Source organism: Rhinolophus ferrumequinum, chromosome 5 (assembly GCF_004115265.2).
Source record: "Rhinolophus ferrumequinum isolate MPI-CBG mRhiFer1 chromosome 5, mRhiFer1_v1.p, whole genome shotgun sequence".
Taxonomy (NCBI): domain Eukaryota; kingdom Metazoa; phylum Chordata; class Mammalia; order Chiroptera; family Rhinolophidae; genus Rhinolophus; species Rhinolophus ferrumequinum.
The window spans coordinates 32,203,454-32,228,113 of NC_046288.1; the positions used below are offsets into that span (position 1 = coordinate 32,203,454).

The 24,660-nt window shown below is 41.5% G+C and overlaps 1 protein-coding gene across 1 annotated transcript; it reads right to left on the bottom strand.

Annotated features, from left to right (window-relative positions):
* Positions 1–1,028: 1,028 nt before the first annotated feature.
* On the bottom strand, positions 1,029–15,050 carry LOC117022083 (uncharacterized). The gene is made up of 5 exons (XM_033105755.1): positions 14,994–15,050; positions 11,101–11,181; positions 9,284–9,711; positions 8,345–8,435; positions 1,029–1,310 (listed from the first exon to the last, which is right to left on the bottom strand). The coding sequence occupies exons 1-5, from the start codon at positions 15,048–15,050 to the stop codon at positions 1,029–1,031; spliced, it is 939 nt and encodes a 312-aa protein (XP_032961646.1).
* Between the last annotated feature and the right edge of the window lie 9,610 nt (positions 15,051–24,660).

The following is a 24,660-nucleotide window of genomic DNA, read 5'->3' on the forward strand; positions in this document are numbered from 1 at the left end:
GGATCAGATTCCAACAACACCGCTTTCAAGCTGTGAGGCTTTGCACAAATTTCTTAACCCCTGTGTGCCTCAGTTTCATTACCTGTAAAATACACATAATAAGCATACCGTATGTTCATAGAAGTGTTATGGGAATTAAATGAATGAATAGTTAATATGTTAAAGATATTAGAACAGCACCTGGCACTTTGGAAATGCTCAATAACTGGATGCACATAGAAAGTGCTTTGTAAGTTTTAACTCCATTCTCTCCTCACAGGGTTTTGAGGACTGACTGTACGAATAGGCATGAAAGTGCTTTATATAAAGTCCTGGTCAAGTGTGAAGACTTAGGAATCTGCAGTGTAGACGTCTATGGCTATGTAATTAGGCTTAACCAGGCTTAGCATGTCCAGACAGTAAGTAAACATTTTCTTTTGAAAGTCTACCAAGCTCAGAGCATCCCCCTTAACTGTCTCCTGTAGGTGGGGAGGGGCCCTGGCTGCTGTGTTTGTAGCTGGTGAATTCTAGAAGCAAACGCTGACACGTGGCCCTGTTTCCAGCATGTCTGAGCATTTTATGTATCACACTCAGGACAAACAAAGCTTTGTATCCCAAGATTAACCAAAAAGATTGGAGTTATCCAGACTGGTTCTGATCTCCAAAATAATAAAAACTTGAATATTTCCTGTAAACCTGGACTCTCTAACCAAAATAATTTTATCCCTGATTTTTGCTATGCTGATATCTAAAGACACATCATGACCTTTGTGAAACTGATAATTATGTGGGAAAGTTACTATTTTCCCACCATAAACAGACTAATCTTACCATTATAATCTTGTAATTTGAGTTTATTTCCTTTTAAATACTTGTGTGGATTTTTTTTTTCTTTTAATTTGGGAAGCCTGTTCCCTTGTACTCTTTGTAAGTAAACTATGTCTTTCCTTTTGAAAATGTTTCTGTCTTTGCTATAATTGAATGGACTAGGGGTTGCACCCCTGACCCAACAAGGGCCAAATTCTCCCTCCAGGAATTTGTAATCTTTTTCAGGTTCCTAAACCAGGAAGCTGTGAACTGTGGGAGACCAAGAGGTGCAGAAGGTTCATCGGCAGAGCAGAATGAAGCAGAGACAAGATGGGGTGGGAATGAGCCAGGGACGGGGAGATGAGCCTGCCACCCACCCCCCCAGCAGCCTCCAGCCTATCACACTGCTTCATCCACTTCATAGCACCACGCACTGTCCACAGATCTTTGTTTGTTTGTGTCTCTCTTCCTGGAAGCGCCATGAGGTCAGGACAGTTGTCTGGTTCGTCACTGACTCCCAGTGCCTAGATCAATGCACGGCATATAGTGGGAATTCCATAAATACTCACTGAAAGGAATTCTATTTACTTGTTCATTATCACATTTTAAAAATCTGAGAAATTGTGTCCCATTGTTTCAAAGATCTTGTTATCTGCTTTGAGTTATTACAGAGTTAACAGCATTAGGGATTATTAACCAAATAATCTTGTGTGATTGCTTTTGAAGGCTGAAACTAAAAATGGTAAGAGCCTGCATCCATGCAATGGGTGGCAGTAGAGCACCCCTTCATGAAGGTCCAGCGTCACGGATCATCCTGAGGAGTGGTCTGGGATGATTTCTCCCAACCATCCCTGGCGTTATAATGATGAGCCTTTACGAAAAGGTCAGGGGCAACCGTGTCTTGTTTCTGTCTTCACTGCAAAAGCCAAGGAACTTTAATTACTTGGTTTTATGTGTCACTTATATGGAACATTAGTTATGCAAAGGAAGTTTCCTTCAAATTGCCTTGTCTTCCAAAATGTTCAAAGGAATGCCCTTATAAGAAGCTAATTAACATGACATTTTGTGCAATTGATAGTAATAGGCTAAAATTTTTCTTACGTTATCCAGCAAGTGCTTATTCATGATAAATCTGTTGTGATCATAATGAGTATTTTTCTCTGGTTTAGTGTTTAATCTTTGTTAATGTGGAAATAAATAATTTCCCATCTTAGTTACGGAGTAGTATTGGTCTGTATTGCTCATTTTTGTTTGCTGTCCACTATCTTTATGTTTCCTAAGTCAAAAATTTTCCTGTGGGATAAAATGCCACTTAATAAACTTGAGGGATCCTTGAATTTTTTAAATGAGTATTTATTATGTTCATTTGTTTCCAGAGTTTCCTTCTTTTTGAGTTTTTAAGTTTTCTCTCGTGTGTGTGTGTGTGTGTGTGTGTATGTGTAATACAGATAAGCCATTTAGGAAGGAATTTTTTTTTTAAAGAAGTGATTTTCAATTGTTGTGGCAAGATCTTTTACAACATTTTATAAACCCTTCTGACCTGTATTTAACTTACATCTAGTCTGCTGGTGATTTCTTCCATGGTATTCTTCATTTCAGTTATTATATTCTTCACTTCTGCCTGGTTCTTTTGTATGGTTTCTATGCCCTTTTTTATGCTTGTTATCTCTTTGTTGAAGTTCTCACTAAGTTTCTTGAGCATCCTTATAACCATTGTTTTGAACTCTGTCTCTGATAGGTTGCTTGCCTCCGTTTCATTCTTTTTCTGGATTTTTCTCCTGTTCTTTCATTTGGGACACATTTCTTTGTTTCCTCATTTTGGCTGCCTCTATGTGTTTGTTTCTCTGTATTATGTAGATCTGTTATGTCTCCCAGTCTTGACCGGGTGACATTATGTAGTAGGTGTCCTTTGAGACCCAATGGTATAGTCTCCCTGGTCCGCTGTGCCGGGTGCTCAAGGAGTGTCCCTTGTGTGGAATGTATACGCTCTTCTGTTATAGTTGAGCCTTGATTGCTATTGACACATAAATGGGTGGGATTGATCCTCAGGCTGACTGCCTGTGGGGTTTGGCCACGTCCACAGCTTACAGGCTGCTGTGTAGGAGGCTTACCCCACTGACTGGGATTTGCCCCAGTGGGCTCTGTTGCCTGTTGAGACCACCATTTGTGTGTGCCGCTTGTGGGGCTAATTGGGCGGTGCTCTGCTATGGTCTGAAGCCAACCTCCAAGTATGTTGCTTCTGGGGCCTCTTGGGAGGGGCTGCAGTGCAGGCCCAGGTCAGCCACTGTCTGTGACTGTCCATGGGCTACCTGGTAGGAGCTACAAAGGGATCCACAGTTGTTCACTGCCTGTACTAAATTTGGAGGAGTGTGGGAGAAGCCATATTGAGAACTAAGGATGGCGGCCACCAGCACCAGACCTGAGGTAGCTCCTCAAAAAGCCAGAACTGCTACTCCCAGTGGCCTGCTGCCACCTGCCAGTTCCCTTAAGTTTCAGCCCCGATAAAGCCTCAGTATGCGAGTTGGGTGAGGCAAGGTCTCAGGGAGTCACTACAGTGGGAAGAGTTGTGGTCACCAGGTTAACGTAGACTCTGGTTTGGTGCCATTCCAGAGCCTGGAGTTAATCAACAAAAGTCTCAGAGCACACTGAGGCCAGTTGCCACCCCCTTGGGGCCCCGTGAACTCTGATAGTTTTCCAAGAAAAACTACAATGCTGGAGGGACTGGCTGCTCTTGGAGTAAGTGCCTCCGGCTATGTATGCAAGTTGGGTGGGGCAGAGTCCCAGCTGAGTAAGCAGGGTGGAACAGCGGACCTCACCAGGCCAGTCTGATTCATATGTCGCCTGTGGGCGGGATCAACATGGGAAAGATGGCACCTGCCTGCTGGCTGCACAGGAAGAATACCCCTCCCTGGGAAAATGCTGACTGTCCTCCATTCAGTCTGGCCCCCATATGTCTCTGAGGTCCCCCAAGTCACCGTCCCTCTGCTGGAGCCCAAGGTGCGTGCCTGCAAGTGAGTAAGTGTATACAAGCTGCTTACGACAGGGTTTCCCACAGTCTTCCATCCACCTAATTTCTTGGAATACCCACTGTTTTTCACAGCCAGATGTTGTGGGAGCTCCTCTTGCTAGCACCAGTACTCTGGGCTGGGGAACCTGGTGTGGGGCTGGGATGCTTGCTCCTCCAGGGGGAACCTCCACAGCCAAGACACCCCTCTTGATTCTCAACCACCACATGGGGGTTTGGGGCTTCTTCCATATCTCCAGCCCTCCTACCAGTGTCAATGTGGCTTCTTTATATTTTCAGTTATAGGACTTCTGTTCTGCTAGACTTCAGATGGTTCTTCAAGTTGTTATATAATTTAATTGTAATTTTAATGTGTTCACAGAAGGATGCAGGCACAGTGATTATCTACTCCACAATGTTGGATCTAGTACCTAATGGATTCTTTATTTCAGTTATTGTAATTTCCATTTCTGACTTTTTTTTCCTATCTCCATTCTTATGTTTCCTGTCTCTTCATTGAAGTTCTCCCTGAGGTCATTGAGCATCCTTATAACCAGTGTTTTGAACTCTGCATCAGGTAAATTGCTTGTCTCCATTTGGTTTAGTTTTTTTTGGGTTTTCTTTTTTTCTGGAGCTTTGTTCTAGTCTTTTATTTGGGACATGTTTCTTTGTCTCCCCAGTTTGGCTGCCTCTCTGTGTTTGTTTCTATGTATCAGGTAGAGCTTCTATGTCTCCCAGTCTAAGTAGACTGGCCTTATGTAGTAGGTGTCCTGTCGGGCCCAGTGGTGCAGTCTCCCTGGTCACTTGAGCTTGGCTGTCCGGGTGTGTCCCTTTTGCAGGTTGTGTGTGCTGTCCTGTTGTAGTTGAGCCCTGGTTGCTGTTTGCCTGTCAATCGGAGGGAATGACCCTTGGAATGATTGGTTTTGAGGACTAACTGTGACTATAGTGGAAGAAATGTCCTGCAAGGGTTGACTCTACAGAGCAGAATTCACTTTAGCAGGGCTCTGGTGCCTGCCCAGTCTGCCTACCCTTTGGGTGTGTTGTCTGTGGAGGCAGCTGGGTAGAGCTCTGGCTTGATCTGAAGCTGGCTACCAGGCATACTAGACCCAGGGCCTCCTGGGAGGGGCCTCGCCACAGGCCAAGTTCAACCCCAGCCTGTACCCTGCCTGAGGCCACGTGGAACAAGTCACAAAGCAATCTGCAGATGGCCACAACCTGCACTGAGCTTGGAGGTGCCTTGGAGACATTAAGCTGTGAACTGAAGCTGACTACCAACAATGCCAGGCATGGGACTGCTTAGCAAGAGGTACAGGGCACGCCAAGGCCAAATTTTGCTTGTTTGGGGTTTGTGACTCTTTAAGAGATTTTAGGAAAGTCCACAGCATGAGCCAAGACAGGCCATTTGTGTGGAAAAGCCACAGGAAGTGGCTTGGGTGGGCCCACAAGTTGGGTAGGGCAGGGTCTCAGGTGAGGTGAATGGTGTTATCCAGATTGATGGAAACTCAGATATGGAGCCTGCCTGCATCTGCACTCTGGGTGAGGGGGAACAATGGATTCTGCCAGCACTTCTGTCTGGAAGAAAGCTGCCCCTCCAGCTTTTGCATTGAGCTACACAATTCAGTTCCTCCCCATATGTTCTTGGCACTTTTCGAGCTGCTGCCCCAGTGCTGGAGCTCAGAGTGAGTGAGTCCATCAGTGAGTAAGTCCATGTGCAGGCCCTTTAAAAGGAATGCCTGGGACTCCATCTCACTCAGCCACGATGTCCACTGATTTTCACAGCCAGAAGTTATGGGGACTTCTCTTCCTGGCACTGGAACCCTGGGCTGGGGAGCCCGGTGTTGGACTGGGACACCTCATTCCTCAGGGGGAATCTCCACAGCCAGTACACCTTTCCTGATTTTTAACTGTTACACGTACATGTGAGACAAGCCCATTCCTTGTCTCCGCCCCTACTACCAGTCTCCCAGTGGCTTTTCTGTTTGTCCTTAGTTGTAGGACTTCTGATCAGCTTGTAAGTAATCTGATTCTTTATCATTTATTATATTTTTAAAAACCTTAAAAATTTGGGTCTTTGGTCTCTATTTTCTTTTTTTTCTTTTTTTTTTAATTAAAGTTTATTGGGATGACCATTGTTAGTAAAGTTACATAGATTTCAGGTGTACAATTCTGTATTTCATCATCTGAAAATCACATTTTGTGTTCGCCACCCAGAGTCAGTTCTCCTTTCATCACCATATATTTGATGGTGTCTATTTTCTATCCTTCCTATTTTGTATAACTGAAATTGCCCAAATCGATTAAATTAAAATATAATCAAATTGTGTGGAAAGAGTAAGTTTATATGAATAAAAAGCTGTACTCATTGTCAAAAAGACATTACAATAGAGAATGACCTTGGAAGATTTTTGTGTTATAGACATCTGTACACTGAACTTTATTCCTGTTATTAAGGAATTACAGACGAGGAAGTCTTCTCTATTCAGCATTTATTACTGCATTAGCCTCACCAATTATCTATTGACTGTGTCTCAATGATGGTGATTTTTTTTAAAGGCTTGAAATATAAATGTTTCCTGTTGGGCACAAGCACGGAAGCTGAGCCTACTGCTAATTGCTTGCTCATCAAATTGCCTATAATGGAGATAAAATAACCATTCGGATCTTTTCCAAGCCCTTGGGTATTAGATAAAAATTTTGGCAATTAGTGCAGCAGTAACTTTTGGTTTTGAATTCCCTGCAGCCGTAAGTTTGACTTTAAGCAGCTGATTGCTTTCTATAGTAGTAGATTAGATGATTTCTTTATGTTTCTTATAGCCACATGAAATTTTTTTCAGTTTTCATTTTTTAAGTAGGTCTTTATTTCTTCAAGTCTTCTAGATGACTTGCCTTAGCCAGGGTTGGCTAATAGGTTTCACCTTGTATGACAAATTGCTGTACTGGGTTGGGATCATGAGCCCACATTTTGTTAAGTGGGAAAAGGTATCCTATTCAATTGATGTCTGTCATGGAAAAAGAATGGATATTAGTGATGGGCTGTGCATCTGCTCTCAAGTAAGCACAGTAAATGCCTTTGAATAGCTGCCAAATTACCTCTAATGTGCAGAGAAGGAGAATGTTTCCTCTCACTCTTAAGCTTAGTGAATGTGGTCTGTGAATTTAACTGACAAAAAAACAGATTACCAGGAAAAAAGGAATACAGATTTATTAACTTTTTTATGTGCATAGGAGTTTACAGAAAAGTGAAACTTGAAGAAGTGACTAGACTTGGGGGCTTATATACCATCTAACAAAGGAAAGGGGATTTGGGGTTCAAAGGATGGTAAATTATGGAGGGGTGACTAGGAAATTTATAGGAGAACAAATGAACGATAAGCGTTATTTTACTAAATTCTGTTTTTGCAAACTCATTTCAGTGTCAGCTCTCAGTCTCTGATAAGAGTGCTCTTCTCTTCCTGGAACACTATGGGGGCACCTTCACAAAGGGAAATTTACGCCCTATTTTTAGGCAATGAATTCTTCCTATAGCTGTTGATTATCAATTGCCTTCAGCTCAAAATAATCCTCAAGCCAAAGTGTCATATTTTGATTGTGCCATATCTTGACCCCCTTCAAATGCTAAACTTCTTTTTTCCAGAGTAAAAGATTGTAGTGTAAGAACAACGTGAAAGTCATTGTTCCCCCAGCTTCTTAGCTTTGATTTTGAAAATGTTTTTTCTAATCGCCCTTGAAAGTCAGCAAGTCTATAAAGCAAATGAGCTAACTTGATTTCTAAGTTTTCTTTCTTACAGCAAGACCTTTTGTGATGTCTAGACTCTGTAGAACAAAGTATTATTCCAAACCAGAGAAGGGCCATGTTACATCTCTTGGGTTGCTCTGTGTTTGCCCAGCTGTAGTTCTCTTCCTTTTCTTCTGTTTCTCCATCCCGTGCTAGCACATGAGTTGGTGATGACAGCCCCAGTGTGAGGATTTCCTTTTCCTTTCTTCTTCTGCATTCTTTATTAATACACGTGCTTTCCCACATGCAATACAGTGTGGAAAAGTCCCTGTGGTACTTTACAATTGTAATCACCAGGATTTCTATTTCTCCTTTCATTTCACAACTTAATGTTTCAGTGCTATGTCTAGAAATACAATGATATACTCGTTCTGATACTGCAAATTTCCCTGTGTCTGCTTCTTTTTGTCTTCTGATTTAACCTTCATGCTTAATGGTGCACTGGAGCTGTTTATTAATTTCTTTGGGATTTTGTGGGCCGGTTTTTAAACATGACCATTATTAAAAACTGGATTACATAAACTTACATTTAAATAAATTATATTAAAAACAAAGGTAATAGAGTAGCTCATCACTTCCTAATTATTTTACTGTATCTTAATATTATCTCTGCTCTTGAGGAGAGTTATGCCCATTGTATCTATCTGCATGGGGGAAACACTACTTAATTGTGCACATTTTACTGTACATCCCTCCCAGACCCATGTTTAGTGATGTCATGGCAGAAACTACCAGTCAGGACTTTACTTTCCCTACAGAGTTTCATTAAGTCCACTAACCTCCTCCGTTTGAGTCGGTTCTAATTCCTTCATTTCATTTGCTGCACACATGACACCACTAAAATCTTGGAGTGAGTCTCTGTCAGTCGTTCTGTATCAGATTGAACAGTAGCTGAGGTTTTTCAGTAACAGTTGTCTGCCTAGTTGGCTATAGTTTTAGTTTCTAACCTGTGGTCACTCTTCCAGTATCATCTCTACCAATGCACTCTCTGAAGACGCTTTGTCAATACAGTTATTTCCACTTGGAACAGAACATTTTTAACTGTGAAGAAAACTTGTGTGTTTTTAAAATTTTCTGCTAAAACAGACTCTTTCTGAGTGTTTTCCTCTATGAACTTTCCAAGTTAGAATTACTCTGTTTGTTACATTCTGGGCTATCTCGGTCAACTCTGGAGTCTATAGCTCAAGTGTTGGAAACCACTGAATGGCATCAGGATTATCTCAATAGTCTGGCGTGTACTGTAGGAACGAAAAGTATACTTGGCCAACATCAGAAACCTTCCAGATGTGGTAGAAATAATTGGAGAATAGGAGATTCCAATCCCTAGAGCAGGAAAAATGCAAAACTAAAAGAGGACAGAGCAACAGATGGCACATTCCTATGGCTTCCCAATTTTGCCTCAAATTGGCTTCTTCTTTTTTTTTTTTTTTTTTAAATCATAGTTCAGAGATGATTTAGAAGTTGTGCTCTTTTATTTTTAGGTAACAGTGGAAAATTACCTGAAAGTTGTAGGGCACATGCCAACATCACTTTTCTGAGTCTGTGAAGCTTCTTTATGGATGAAGTTCATTTCTAGAGGAGTGGGTGATTGAGATGAATCCCATAATAAAAATAGTCAGATTCACAAGATACATCACTGGGGTGATTATTCCAGGGCCTGGCAGATGTAGGTCTGAGTCTCCTCCCAAGAGAAGGGGGCACTAAGCACCTCAGCTTACATGTCTCCTCGGGGCTCCTTAGTTGTGAAGGAAGTGGGGAAGCTGGTGCTGTGAAGTGCTCCCTTTGTGGGCAATCCTGGAGTAGTCAGAACTTGGGGTATTGGGGAAAACCTGGCTGACACGCTAAAGTAGGTCCCCAGGCTCCCAGGTACAGAGGTCACTCCATTTCTGTCCGATACCTTGGGCTGGGTAGCGAGTGTGAGGACAGGCCCGCTCAGAGCTGTGTTCCCCAGGATGGGAGGAGTCCGAGCGGGTGCACTTTGTCTAGGAATGACAGGCACTGGCGGAAGCTGGAAGCATGCTGCCGTGTTGACAGTTGGTCTAATTATATCTGGCACTCCAAACACACTGGAAGTCCGCATAGCTAGCAAGTCGGCTGCCTTCCTGTCAAAAGCATTCTCTGGTTTCCCTTTCAGTCTTTGAATTTGCTGTAAGTAGAAGGATGGAGAGACCAAATTAGAGAAAGCACTTCCTGGCTGGAATACACAGTTGACCCCATGCTAATTGACAGTTTGGGCATGAAAGAGCAGGGGGTGGGGGTGGGGGTTAGCAGGGAAGGGGAGACTGTGCACATGTGACTCCTGCAGAAGATAAAATAAAGGGGGATCCTAACGCTGGAGTGACAGGTAGGTGTGGTTGAAGTTGGGCTAAACTAAGAAACGGGTTTGGCTTTTGCCTGATTTGCCTACATCTTGAATGCCACTGTCCTCTCAGATGCCAACTTAGAGCGCAGGGAAATGAATTGTGGGGATGGGTCCACAGCAATGTAGCCAAGTGGAAAGGTCCTAAAGTGTCCTCAGACCCCTGTTGCATCCTGGTCACTACCACCCCCCACCTGAGTCATTTCCATGCTGGTGCTTTGACTAACCAGTTCAGATGGGCTAGATATTTTCTGTCCTTTTGTTTTATTTCCTCCCTTTATCATCGGCGTGACACAATGGTAGGATGTGTTCAACAAAAAAATCATTTTAGCACAACTGTGCCATATTACATATACCCCAGGACCGATCAATGTCCTTTCATTTGGCCTAGTTTTACATCCTTCTTGCCTCTGGTGACCTACTTATCATCATAGGTCATATACCTGATAGAATAGGTGAGTACCACAGGCAAATGTGAGTAAGTCAAAGCGTTTGTTTTTGAGCCCAAGTTCTGTCGGCTGTGTTAAGGGGGACACTGAACTTTTTAGGCAGGAATTAGAGCCAACAAACATCCTAGTCATTATGACCTAAATGACTGATTTTCTGTTGGTAGTGGGTACTATTTTAGTCTCAGGATTTCCTTCAGGATGGTATTGAATTCAAGTGGTTAGTTTCAACTTTATGTCTTCTAAACTTAGGCCAATACTCAAGTTCTCTAGTATGACAGAGGTATTTTACATGAAAAAAAAAAAAAAGACTGTTCTCACTGAATTAAAACATTTCTATTTGGGTTCAGTAAACAAGAGTTTTAAAGAATTCAGACACTATCAAATTTTACCAGTCCCGCAAATATCACTGTACTAAATTTCTACAATTCAAATTTGGACTTCTTTTGTAAATTATCTAAAGCAAGGGTTCTAAACCAGGGGCAATTTTGCCCCCCAGGGGGCATTTGGCAATGTCTGGAGACATTGTTGGTTATCATACGTGGGGGTAGGAGGGCTGTCAGCACCTGGAGGGGACAGCCAGGGATACTGCTAAACATACTACAATGCACAGGACCACCCAAGGACAAAGAATTATCAGGCCCCCAAATCAATAGTGTCACTGTTGAGAAACCCTGATCCAAGGTACCTTAATTTCTTTTTTAGGAAAGGCAATATGCTATTGACTTACCAGCATCTGAAAGATGTAGTAGCTTTTTCTGTACCCAGGACTGCTGTCACTGCTCTCATCTGACAAACCAAGCACCCCTTTCTATAAAAGAAGAATGACATTGTCTTAGAATCCCAGTTTTCTTCCGGTCTGTTGTTTCCTTTCCAAAAAACAAGAGTTGGCATACTCCAGTCATACTCTCGAAGTAAAGTATAAAAACACCGGTCTCTGAACTCTTAGGAAATAAAGTAATCGTAAATGACTTGTCTAGATTACAGACTCATATACGCACCAATGGTTAGACATTTTTGAATGTGTTTGGAAATATCTGTAAGTGTTCCACGCTTCCAGGTTATCTTAACTAGAGCATACTAAACACAATTTGCATTTTATTGATAACTTAGGGCCCCTGTAAATACCATCTACCTACTGCAGTACTGTGACAGCCCCGGGAGGGTGTTCAGGCTTAGGTTCATTTGCCCCCGCCTAAGTGATGCTAAGCTGAAGTTCGAAGTTAAGCAACTTTTTTGGTTGTGACAGTGGTGGGAAGAAGGGGGAGAGGTGTTGTCTTGTGGGCTTTTGTGTGTGCTTATTTGATCTCTTGACAATCAGAAACTCTGGCTATGGATTGATGCAGATATTGATGAATATAACTGAGGAGTCCTTTAAGGTCAGTTCCAGTAATCTAACCAAACATGTCCAATAAGAGATTATTTGATTAAGAAGAATGAAGAAAATTAATGAAAGATTCAAAATGCAGTTAGTAGAGAGGATTCTTAAAACATCAAACCTCTGGGAGAGGGAGAGTTGGTTGTAGCTAAAATGCAAAAGAAGGAGTCCTTGGTAGCAGAACATTGCAAACATGATTTCCAAGTCCCTTTCCAACTGTAATATTCTATGAGGCCGTGATTGCATTTTCACTGAGGAGTGTCCCAGTTGTCAAGACCCCGAAAGCTGTTTTTCTAAGAATGCGGTGGTAGCTGGAAACGATTTAAAAGCAGAAAAGAAAGTGTCTGTGTATGTAGGGGAGAAGAAAATGACGCAGAACCACAAACAAGGAGAAAACACACAATTGCTATAGCTCTGTTTCCTAGAGGAAATCATATATTTGGTACTATAAATGCTTCATATCCAGTGCCAGAGATTAAAACAGAATAGGATGTCATTCTAAATAGTTATGATTTTTTAAAAAGGAAAGAAGATGGCACAAGGTCATGTATACAATATATGTATTAATAATTTATCTTTTACTTCATCAATACAAAATGCTCATTATATATAAATGACAAAAGGACATAGATATTGTAGGTGGTTTGTGTAAAGAACAAGAAATTGGAAAGATATTTCAATTCAGAGTTACACTGAAGTTTGCTATTTTCTGGATTCTAGGAGTGGGGGAAAATAACAATATTTGATATTCTGACATTGCCTTGATATCCTAGCATCACAAGAAAGAGAACATCAATGGACGCTCCATTCACCACCGCTGCCTCTCTTGTTTCTCCCTCTCTTCCTCTAATCTGAATGAGGGGCATCTCATGCAGAATTTCTACCGACCAGGCTACTCTAAGATACCTCACTTTTGACACTCAGAGAGAGGGAAGAAGCTGGCTGGAGGCCGGGAAGACAGGGCCTGATCTGTCAGCCAGGACACTGTGACTTGTGTTGACCTGAGCAGAATTTCTTTGTGTTTCACCTGTAGGGAAGTGGACAGTAATTGGCCTTTCCACAGGGCAACAGTCCTGAATCTAGAAGGGCACAGACTTCTAAAGGATCTATTTGAAATTGCATGCAAAATGTATGTGTGTGGGTGGCAGATCCAGGGTTTTCACAGATCCTCAAAGGGGCACAATGACCCCCAACAGAGCTGAAGACCGTGGCATGGAGCATGTCCGATAACCCTGGTCCTCACCACGTCCTTAGACTCTATGTGGTGTCCCTAAAGCACTTCCTTTTGAAACTCCCTGTGTCCAACTAGAATGAAATGCTGAGCCCAGACCTGGCACTAGTGAGGGCTTAGTGACTGAAGCCATGACATAGGAAATGCTGAACTATCCAATTGCAACTTTTCTACCACTTACCCCTTCTTTCTTCATCTACCAAAAAGAGGAGCGGGATCTGTGTTTTATTCTACTCTGCACCATTAAAAAATATTTCTAATAAGAGAATGTAATCATGTGTTTATACACACATAAAAGGAACAGGTGTCAAGGATTATATTTAACTCATTAATTAATGAGGGAACAGGAAAGATGTTACAACAGTTTTAAAAGAGAGCTCAAAATACCACACATTTATACTCAGATACAGAATGCCAAAATGAATTTACAAATAGTGCAAAACTGACAAAACTGGTCAGTACCACGAGATGATAATCAATGCATCCTACCAAACACAGTGTGTATTTCCATGCCCAGGATTTAATTACTTTACTATCAGTTTTATACAAGTTAACTTTATCCCTCCAGAGTTCTAAAATAATCAAAGACGAAGGTAGGGGGATAAATGCATCAGCCAGAACATCATTAATTGCAAAGTCTTTCATAATTTTTTCTTATGGTGTCTTTGTTCTCAGGATGTTTTCTTTGAGATAGGCCTCGTATGTTAGTGACCACCAATTCGGTGTGATGGGGGGGTAGGCACTGAGAAAACCCTTTCTTGTCACCCAATTCTTACCTACCTGGTTGCAGCGTACCTGAAGTTCTGCCCTGGGAGCTTCAGTCTTTGAGTGGGCCTTGGTTTACGCCATTCAGAACCCCCACAAAGAGCAACATCTCTAAGTGCCTTAGAGAGCATAAGTCACTGTCATGTATGTTATTCACTTATTTGATTCTCACAACAACCCATTTTATAAATGACGAGATGAGACTTGGGGGCTTGCCCGAGGTGACACGGACCTAGTGAGCTATGCAGTGGGGACTTCTTCTGTATTCAGAAAAGGCCCACTTCCTGCTATGCTAATGCGCCTTAAAAGGCCAGCGCTTCTGGGAGAGGTTCCACTGAAGGCGAAGGCCGACTGGGCACAGGATGAGGATTCACCCTGCTCCCAAAGTGTTTGGACACAGTCATCGAAAATGGGAAGTTCACTCAACATTCATACCTCACACGTGTATTGAGCACTTGTATTGAGCAAGGCGGATAGAGTCCCTGTCCTTGGGAATGGCAGTGCTGGCAGGGAAAACATACTCCAAACAACTAAATCCACTATGAATTACTCAGGACTGTTAGCAGGGTACAAAGGACTGCAGGAGGTGGCCTGAGCATATGCGGGATGATTTAACTTTAGGTGGGAGTCGGGAAGGGGGGTCAGGGAAGTAATATTTAAGTTGCACTCTGAGGGAAGACTAAGTATTAAGGGGTGTTGGAGGAGGAGGAGGGATGGAAGGAAAAAATATTTCAGTCAAAGAGAACATCAGCATGGTGAAGACTGAGCCAGAAACTTAGATTCTCCTCTTCCTCTTCCTCTGTGCCTGTGAGCTGTTCTCTCAGCAACAGAAAACAAAACCTGAAACCTAAATACTTTCCTAGGTAGAATGTGTTTTGTGGATATTCTTGCGCAGAAGGGCCTCGCCCTTATTCAATTTAGACTCCCTCTCACCCTCTTGAAAGGAAGTAGAGTCAATAACTTAAACATCATTTCTGAAAATTTACTAACTCCTAAGTTACTTTTAGTCACCTTAATTGTACCAAAAATGAATGTACATCCTTTCTTGAGAGAGGCAATGGATATGAAATGGTGTGAGAATGTTGGCGGGCGGGGGGTGGGTGGAGGGGGCTGATTGACATAATTAATCTTCTCTCCGGAGTATCAGAAATCCGGATGCTCTGTAGACCCAGCAGTACGTGACTGTTCCTCTCTGTAAATCTAGAAATCCTGCAAGGGGAAGAAGTGGGAAAGCAACAGAATTACTTACCATCTGAAGTGTAAGAACTCCATGGAGAAAGACCAGCAGACTCACACACTGGGCCATACTGAGGTACTGAAAGTACAAGTGACACTTTGTAATTCATATAAATAAATGTATGTATATAGGGACAGGATATCTTGGTCATTCAGTCCTTCCTTGATTCATTTCACACCAACTGCGTGCCATGGAAGCAGCAGAGCACAGTTACTAGAGCAGGCTGGGTTCGACTCTTGCTAGCTGTGTGACCTGAGGCAAATTATTTGACTTTTTTTGTCTGCCTCATTTTCCTCATCTATAAAATAGGGATAATATTAAAAGCTATTTCAAGGGTGGTTATTAAATTTGAATGAGGTAGTGGATACGAAACACTTAAAGTAGTGCACGGAACACAGGTAGCCCTCCGTGTGTTTAGCATTTCTTGTTGCTACCACAGTCTGAGCTGGGCACCAAATAGATATAAAGGTAAATAAAACAAAGGCCTGGCTGTCAAAAAATTTAGTCTATTTTCAGAGATTAAATAAAAGGAGTAGATTTCTGCTTTCCCTGCTTTAATCCTTACTCACAGTTGTTACTCATGAAATATTGGCTGAGCGATTCCATAAACTGAAACAACGCAAGATGAGTTTGACAGGAGCAGAGCCTTGCCCAGCTGTCTAGGTTAAAAGATGGATCTTTTAAAATCAAAACCAAAATGCCTCATGCAGCAATAACTAATCGTCATATGGGTCCTAGAAAATCTGGCTCTGGTTAGCTTGACACCACCCTGGCTGCTTCTTAACCTGCCTCACCCCAGCCCACTGTGAAATGGTGAATACATTTAATTCGCCATCCGCAGAGGCCCTGGTGGTATTTTCCAGGGATCCGGACTCAGCAGTGTGGTGGGTGACTCTGCAGCCTCCTCCAGGAGCCACTGGAGACCACTGAGGCCTGTGAGTCAGGGGCCTGGTTCTTGAGTGTGGTGTGTAAAGTGCTCAGTCAGACTGACCAAGTGTCAGCTGTTGCTTCTACAACTCACCAGCTACAAACACAGCAGCCAAGAACACAGAGGGCAGCTTTCCAGCTGGACTTGTCCTTCTGGGTGTTGGCGAGACCCTGCAGGTCAGTCCTTTGGAAGCAGGAACCATCTGAAGAGCTCTGATGTGAATATTTGTTGACTACTGAAGGGTACCAGAATATGCCACCCCAAGATAAGCCTCTTCGGCATCTGAATTAATTTGAGCTAAGGCCTTTGAGAACCAGCTGATGCAGGAAAAGTTCTGAAAACAGGGCCTAGGTTTTCTTTGTGTAAGGGAAATTTCCATTCGTGAAAGGTGTCTCCCTCTCCCTGCCAGGAAAGAGGAGACTCTTAACAACTCTTATTAATAGAGAAGGCATTACCTTGAATCTGCGTACTGAGTCTTACTAAATGAAGTCTTACTAAACAAACCATTCTTTCCCTGGTCATTATCCCATAACTTGCCTTCTCCAGCCCAGAAACCCCAAACATCTTTTCCTTTGTTGTAGCTTAAAATGGTTTATGAGCCCAAGTTCTAACCATTCGTCCCGGTCACTCATCGCTGGGTACGCCCATGTGTACATGTGCGATGCACTCGTTAATAGACTTCCATTTGTTTTTCCCAGGTTAGTGTCTTTTGCAGGTCTAATTTACAGGACCCCAGAAGAAGAACCTATTAGAGGCAGAGGGAAAAGATTTTTTTCCTCCCCTACACTATTTCTTGCCTACCTGTCATCCCCAAATCATTTTTTGAGAGGTTTTTTGGTTTAATCCCTGTGTAAAATGCTTTACACACATTATTTCATTTAATCCTTACGGTAACTGCATCCGGTGGGTATTTTATGCCCATTTTATAAATGAGGAAGGTTTAGAAAGGTTAATAACTTACCCAAGGTCACACCAAAGTAGATGGTAGGGCTGGGGTTGAATGTCTATTTGACTCCAGTTGATTCTTTCTGAGTGATTCAGATCTCCAGGCCCGTTTCTTATTTGGCCCATTGGAGTTGGACAGGATAATGGACATGTGTCACTATTTTATCATTTACGCAGTGCTTTTCTAGAAACAGCCTAGCGCTGTGGTTTGCAGGTAGATCCAGGCAAAATTGAACTATGATTTATTTGGACTTTTCTCAAGGGTTGGAAAATCACCTTGTCCATGACCATTCTTCCCACTTGCATTTGTGCCTGTTGTATTCCTGGTGATTTTACTAGAAGCTCAAGGAGCTGACAAACACCATGTCTTCTAACAGAGTCATGCCTGAGGATCTACATATTGAAATATCTATTGTTTCATAATACATCGCAATCTCTTTCGTTCTTCTCTATAGAACTGTTGGAACATTGTTAGTTTTTGAAGGTAAGTGTATAGGTTTATGGTTTTATCTCTGCATTTCATTACTGAAGACTCACACAAGCATTATAAAAGATTTGTACTTAAAAGGAGGTGCTGGGTCTGATAGGCCTGGGAAAAAGAGGGAGAACCAAGCTAAACAGAATCTGGGAGCTTAAAAAGACCATAGTACTGTCTGGACTTCCTGCCTTGGGGGTGGGTCTTTCCCCCAAGCATTTCCTGTTCCAGTGGCCTTCCTGCTTGTCCCTTCTTTGGGGATTGAAGCAGAGGAAGAACCAGGGTGAATGTCAGCCCCTTGACAGCTGCTAGTCCTGGGCAGGCACCCTGAGGACAGAATAGGGTTCTTTCGCTACCAAAGAATAGCTGCCAAGAACCGTTAAAGATTTTCCCCTGAGAAGTGAGAAAATGAGAGAGAGAGAGAGAGAGAGAGAGAGAGAGAGAGAGAGAGAGAGAGAGAGATGCTAAGGAAAAGGTGGCAGTTGAGAGAGGCGGGAAATACCAGGCATGCCCAGGTGGTGGCAGAGAAGCCTGATCCCCTACCCAGGAGACTGGATGTGATGGCACTGGGCACGCTTTGGCACCTAGGCTGGTTCCAGGTCATCTGCTGCCAACTCTTGAGGCCACTGGTAAATGTTGAGCTGGCTAAGGTGAGTGCTCAGTTTAGGTCCAAGTGCAGATCTTGGCTTCTCCCTAATGAAGTGTCTTTGTTTGCCCTCACTGCTCTGGGTAATAATAATTAATAATAAAAGTAACTTACACTGTATCTCACACCTGATATGCTGCAGACACTGTTCCAAACTCTTCAACTCTATTTGTTCGCTTCTCACAACAGCACCCTGAGGTAGGAACTATTTCTATTTTGCTTTACCGATGGGGAAACTGAGGCAGAGTGAGGTTGAATAATTTCCCCAAAATCCCAGCTATGAAATGAAGATCAGGATTCCAACTCAATGTATGCAGACTACTATGGAATCAATTGTGTCCCCCCAAAATTCATGTGTTGAAGCCCTACTGTACCCCAATGTGATAATATTTCCAGGTGGGTGTTTGGGAGGTATTTAGGTTCAGATGAGGTGATGAGGGTGGGATCCTCATAATAAGATTAGTGCCCTTATAAGAAGAGACCAGAGAGATTGTTCTCTCTCTCTCTCTCCCTCTCTCTTTCTCTCTCTCTCTCTCCCCCTACTCTCTCTCTCCCTCCCTCCCTCCTTCCCTGCACTGGGAGAACACAGCAAGAAGGTAGCTGTCTACAAGCCAGGAAGAGAGCTCGCACCAGAACCCAGCCATGCTGGCACCTTGACCTCAGACTTCCCAGCCTTCAGAACGGTCAGAAACAAATGTCTATTGTTTAAATCACCTCATCCATGTTATTTTGTTATATGAGCCCAAGTTGACTAAGACACAGCCTGCTGTACTGCTCCCAAGAGTTACCTTTTAGGCCCCTTGGTTCTGTATGAGGTACAGTTCTCATACCTCTGCACCTGGGATCTGGCCTCCTGTCATGTACACTATACTGTCTCCTTTCATTTCCTACGAGGTCTAGGCTCTTTCCTCCTCTGCCATACTTCTGACCAGCACCCCCACACTGGGCATTCTCTACCCACACTCAGTTTTCTGTAGTGATGAAGGAGGACAGCTGGATGGACCTTATGTGGAAAAATTAAGCTGATATTCTGTAGTATTATCTGAGGAATACATACCTCTGAAGATTTTCTCTCTGTTCCTCCCTATGATAGTGTCTGATAGTCCATCTTCAGAGTCATTCTTTTGATTTACATTACTACCTCTCCTAATATTCAATAAACATGTATTTGAGCCCTGTGCAAGGTGGCAGGGACACAAAGAAGGAAGATAATTACCTTTACAGTGAAGGCTTTTCAGACCTGAAATGTTGCACTTGTCCCTTCTGAAGGAAAAACAACCTGGCCAGCACGGCCATGTTATAGGGACCTGCTCAATAAGAATGTCCCATGTTGGTGGAGAGAGGGTCGGAGAGGATACAGTGCCCAGAGTCCCAAATAACCTGCAGATGTCTACAGAACCACCTCAAGAAAGTTACACCAAGTGGGGAGCTATGTTATTATTATCGAAAAATGTTAAATAGTAATAATAAAACAATAATAATGAAATGAATCCTTACTAAGTCCTCGTTACAGGCAAAGCAGTACACGCTCTCATTTGATCTGTACAGTGTTACAAAACAGGATTTAATAACCAGTAAATTTTACATAAGTGACCAGTAAATGTTTAAATTACCTGCGCCGTTAAATATTTTTTAAAAGCTTGGCTGGAATGACTTTAGAAAAGCTACAGCAAACAATCTGAGTAAAATATCCCTTTGTCCACTAGATCCTAATTTTTTAAACAGATCTTGTAGGTATGGGGTTGTTTTTGTTCTACTTCAGCTCTTCTATTAAACAACACACTCCTTTAGAGATCCAGCAAAGGAAAAATATGTATTCTGACTATAGTCTTACTTCAAGTTTGAAACACAAAGAAACGTAAGGAAAAATTTTTCCCAGCCACAGTGAAACTGCTACGGGAGATTACAAGGGAGAAAGGATGGGAAACTTTGTGGGCTCATCAACAGGATTGCTTACCTCACAGACTTTTACAATCATGGGCTCTGTGTTTTTTGTTTATTTGTTTTTTACCATTAATACCATCAATAAAAATATTTTGAGCATGCACCCCTTATATATATATATTATTTATTTCTCATTTAAGCAATTTATCATTTATCGATGTTCAGCATGTTCTACTGCATATATATTATGTACATTACAGAAGTCACTGAAAATAAGTTTACAAGTATGACATTTTAAAATATAAATATCCTAAAGTCTTTTTCTACCCCAGTGGGTTTTGTTGCCCACCTCCAGGGGATAAACAAACCACTCTACTCTAGTGACCATCTCGTGTTGCCACATCCACCAGAAAGAGGTCCAGCTCAGTCTGATGCCTAAAGCATCGAATAAATTAATAAATCAGAAAGTAGGCATTTCCAGCCAGACCCCTCAAGACTTACCTGCTGCCGCTGGAGTGTTCTAAGACAAGCAGGTGATTCCATCAGAAAGCAACAGGGCATTCTCTTAAACCCACGAATTGCCTCTGGTGAAGAATTCTGTGGCTTTGGGTGTTCTTCAGACAGGAGGCCTTACAAAACATGATGTCAGACAGGGAGCAGCAGTCTGTTTTCAGGGTTTGTTTGTGAGAGAATTGCTTACTCTTGGCTTTGCCACCAAACACACTACCCCTCTTCATACATAATTATACAGAGGCTGGAGCACTTCAGGAGACAGAAGAGGCAGAGCCTATGGTCACATATCCGTGAATTCCTAACCACCAGAGAACTCCTCAGACAAACAGAAGTAAATCCTATGAACAAGCAATGCTTGAAATGTTGTGGGCATCAGTTTTATTGTTTTTCAATCCCCTGATTAAAAACTTACAGCTGTTGTCAGAGAAAAATATAAGGCAGATGTCAAATTCTAATTAAAGAAACATAAGCTATATCATGTCACATCTCTTTTGTAATGGCCTTTGTCCCAGACATTATTTTATTAATCAGAGATTTAAAATCAGTATGATGTTAATTATAAAAATTTTTACACATCAGGAAGTAAACAACACTTGCTTCTCATTTCCTCTGTTGCTTCCAATAAATGCCAGGAAAACACAAACCTCCAATGTTATGCTTGGTGGGCACATAGAAATGCACCAGGAGGTGTACACATTCCTGCAAGGGAAGTTTATCCAATAGAGCTTTCTAGAAAGCATCTGGGGACCTTTTAAAAATACTCCAGACTTTGGTTTCCAAGAAACAGCTGCATGTTCTCTCCTACACAGATTCCATGCCCTTTGACTTCTAGATGTCCCTGTTGTACCCAGTTGTGAGGAGAGACTTTTGGGAAACTTCCTCAATGTAGCTAAAGTCTCCTATGAGTGACATGTAGTGACTTTTCCACCACAGAGCAACAGAAGGGGCTAAGAGACTGTGATCACTCTTAATTAAGAGCTGCAAAGATTACCATTCTCTTTCCTGAAAAAATAGACCTCAAATTTGTAGAGAGATGGAGAATGAGCAAAATCTGCAGTCTTTCTTGTGCCTTTTTGCTTGGTACATATATATGGACAGATTAGGGAGAATCTTGTCACTTTACCTCCAAAATAAGGCAAAAGAAATGCTTAAGTGCCTTTCCCCACGGCTTCACCAATTTCTGTCCTAATTAAAAGGGTCAGAACACCTTCTCTTCTTGCTGGAAACATCCCAGTAATCTCTCCAAGGACTTGGATGTAGGCTGGGAACAGAATCCTTCTGTCACCCACAACCTCCCCAAGTTTGGCAGAGATGTAGGCTGCGCACCCCTGCCCAATGTTGTTTTTCCTTTCTTCCTTTGTTACAGAACCTCTGATTCTTAGTGAGTTATATGATTCCTCCCACCCCAAAAAGACCGTTTCCTAGATTACTTTGTTTAATTTCCTGATCCCTCTTTCAAATGCTATTAATGTTGGAAAATGACATTCTATTTAGGAATAATACAGTGATACAAAATTTTTCAATAAAGCCTTGTCATTTTATTCAGGATATTGAAAAGGGTACTGTGATATGAGGAGCAGAGAGGTAATATCTTTGATCTTCAGCTGTGGTATTAAACAGAGCCTGGAGGAAGAAGCTAGGTTTGTCTCTGAACTTCTTGCGGAACTTCATGAATCATGAATCTCCCCGTCTCTTGGTGGTAAGAGGGGCTGGTGGGCTTGGAGTCAAATGAGGAGCAGAGTCTGTTATTGGTGGAAATGGTGTCATGGGGACCACGGTAGTTCTTCTGTCCGCCGGTGGTTTCCTCTCATAAAACTAAAATCAAGACAAAAATGCATTTATAACTAATCAACATATAAATATTACATAGCTATTACTTGTATAAATATTTTTAAGTTTATATAGGTAAGGAGGGAAGAATTTTCAACTAATACCATGTTTTAAAAAAAGATTTTGTTAACTTATTTAAACTTCCTTTACTTGTTTGTATGTGTATGACAGTTAATCAATGACATTTCAAAGGTTTTTATTTGATCTTTAAAAAAAGAAAATCAAGTATTCTTCTTCCAACCTTGTTCCAGCCAATCCTCCTGAGGAGAATAACTAGAAGAACTGGACCTTCCAAAATTTAAAGCGGCTGTTTGAATGTAATAGAATTCTAAGAAAGTGAGGCTTTATGGACTGAAGATTGCAGTGAGGCAAGACTCCCAGGGAAGCATTTGACTATTTTCTCAAGGCAACTGGCAATTCCAAAAGTAGTGGCTGACAGACTGAGAAGCTGAGCAGAGCTTTTGATTCACAGGGCTGGGGGATAAAAATTCAGGTTTAGGAGCTGCTAAAGAGAAGGGGACCTGGTCAATTACCAGGCTTATGCATGGAACCCCAGGGACCGCCTCCTGAGAGTAAGAATGAACCAGGGGTCCTTGTGCTAATTATCCCCCTGTCTGACTGGAATTAGGTGGTCTGTGAATGTTGTGCTCATAGGCTACATGCTCAAGAGAGACAAAAGTTAATTCTCTCTGCAGGAAGACAACTTCATCCAGAATCTCAAGTTCTCTTTACAGTTTTCCAAAATGATGTTCACTGCTCAGTCAAAAATAACTAAACTAAAAAGAGATTCCAAAATGGGTCGGAGTGGGGGGAACAAGACTCAACTGAAAATAAAAAGGAAAAAGTAGAGAACATTATGTTAAGTGAAATAAGTCAGACAGAGAAAGGTAAGTACCATATGATCTCACTTATTTGCGGATTCTAAAGAAAAGAATAAGTGAATGAACTAATCAGAAACAGTTTGGGAGACAATGAGGAAAAACTGAGGGTTGCTAGATGGGCGGGAGGGGTGGGGGGTGGGGGGGAGGGTGAGGGGATTGGAGGGCAGTCGGTGACCACAGGATGGCCACGGGGTTTGAAAATTAATCTGGGGAACGTAATTTGGTGGTTACCAGAGCGTAAGGGGGTTGGGGGGTGGGGGATGAGGGTGAGGGGGATCAAATGTATGGTGATGGAAGGGGAGCTGACTCTGGGTGGTGAACACACAGTGTGATTTATGGATGATGTGATACAGAATTGCACACCTGAAATCTATGTAATTTTACTAACAATTGTCACCCCAATAAATTAAAAATAAATTAATAATAAAAAAAAAGTAGATAATAGAAGCCAACCCTCAGGAGATCCAAAAAGTGGAGCTGCTAGACACTGACTTTAAACTACGCTTTAAATGCTCTAGAACTTAATACATAAGATGCTGATTTTTGGCATCAAATGGACATTTTTGTACTGAAAAAATATAACTGAAATTAAAAATTCAATAGATTGGTTTAACATCAGATTAAATACAACTGAAGACAGAATTAGTGAACGAAGATAAATCAGGAGAAAAATATCCAGACAGCACAAAACAAAAGGATGGATAATACAGTAAAGAACATATGGAACATATGAGAATCAATGTAAAGGTTGACTGTGGTTTTGGAATTTAAGAAGGGTACAAAAAGAATAGTGCAGAAATAATCTTTGATCAGATAATGGCTAATAATTTTCCAAAAATGAGAAAAGATTCAAGAAGCACCATGAATCCCAAGCAAGATAAGTATAAACAACTACACATTCCAGTAAGACCTTTGAAATTAGAAATTTAAAAACAACAACAGTTTTGAGATATTTTCAAAATAAAAAAATGTGTATTTAAAATAATTATTTTCTTTAAAAATTTCCTTCTCAGATATTTTGAGTAGGGAACATGTAGTGAAAATTTAAGAGGACTGTTGGTTTAATAACTGAATTCAAGAAATTGTAACACTTTTCAGATTCACAAGCTTTAGTTCTTCCATTAATAAAATATTTTATTAGTATGTGAACATTCTTAATTCATAAGTAATGATTTAAAGTTTTAGTTTTAGAAGATATCAAAGACAAAAGTAGCCAGTATGTTGACAAACAACTCTCAAACATGATTTTACATTTCCTATGTCTTTCCGTTTATTTTCCTGAAACTTCAACTCCTCTTTCCAGTCTTGATAATGATAGAAAATCAAAAATGAAAACTTACACAGGCGTTCAAGAGTTTGATTAACCTTTGAAATTGCTGCAAGGGAAAAAAAACAGTTACATGACATTTAATTGTTAGGAAACTTTGTTTCAGTTCAAATACATTTTTTAATGTTCTGAAGAAAATAAGACACTTCAAAGACAAAATTGTAGTAATTGCTTTAAGATCTGTCATTAGGTAAGAAGCTTGTTGTAATGTAAATTGAACAATCATATAGAAGAGAAGGGCGTTAGGAAT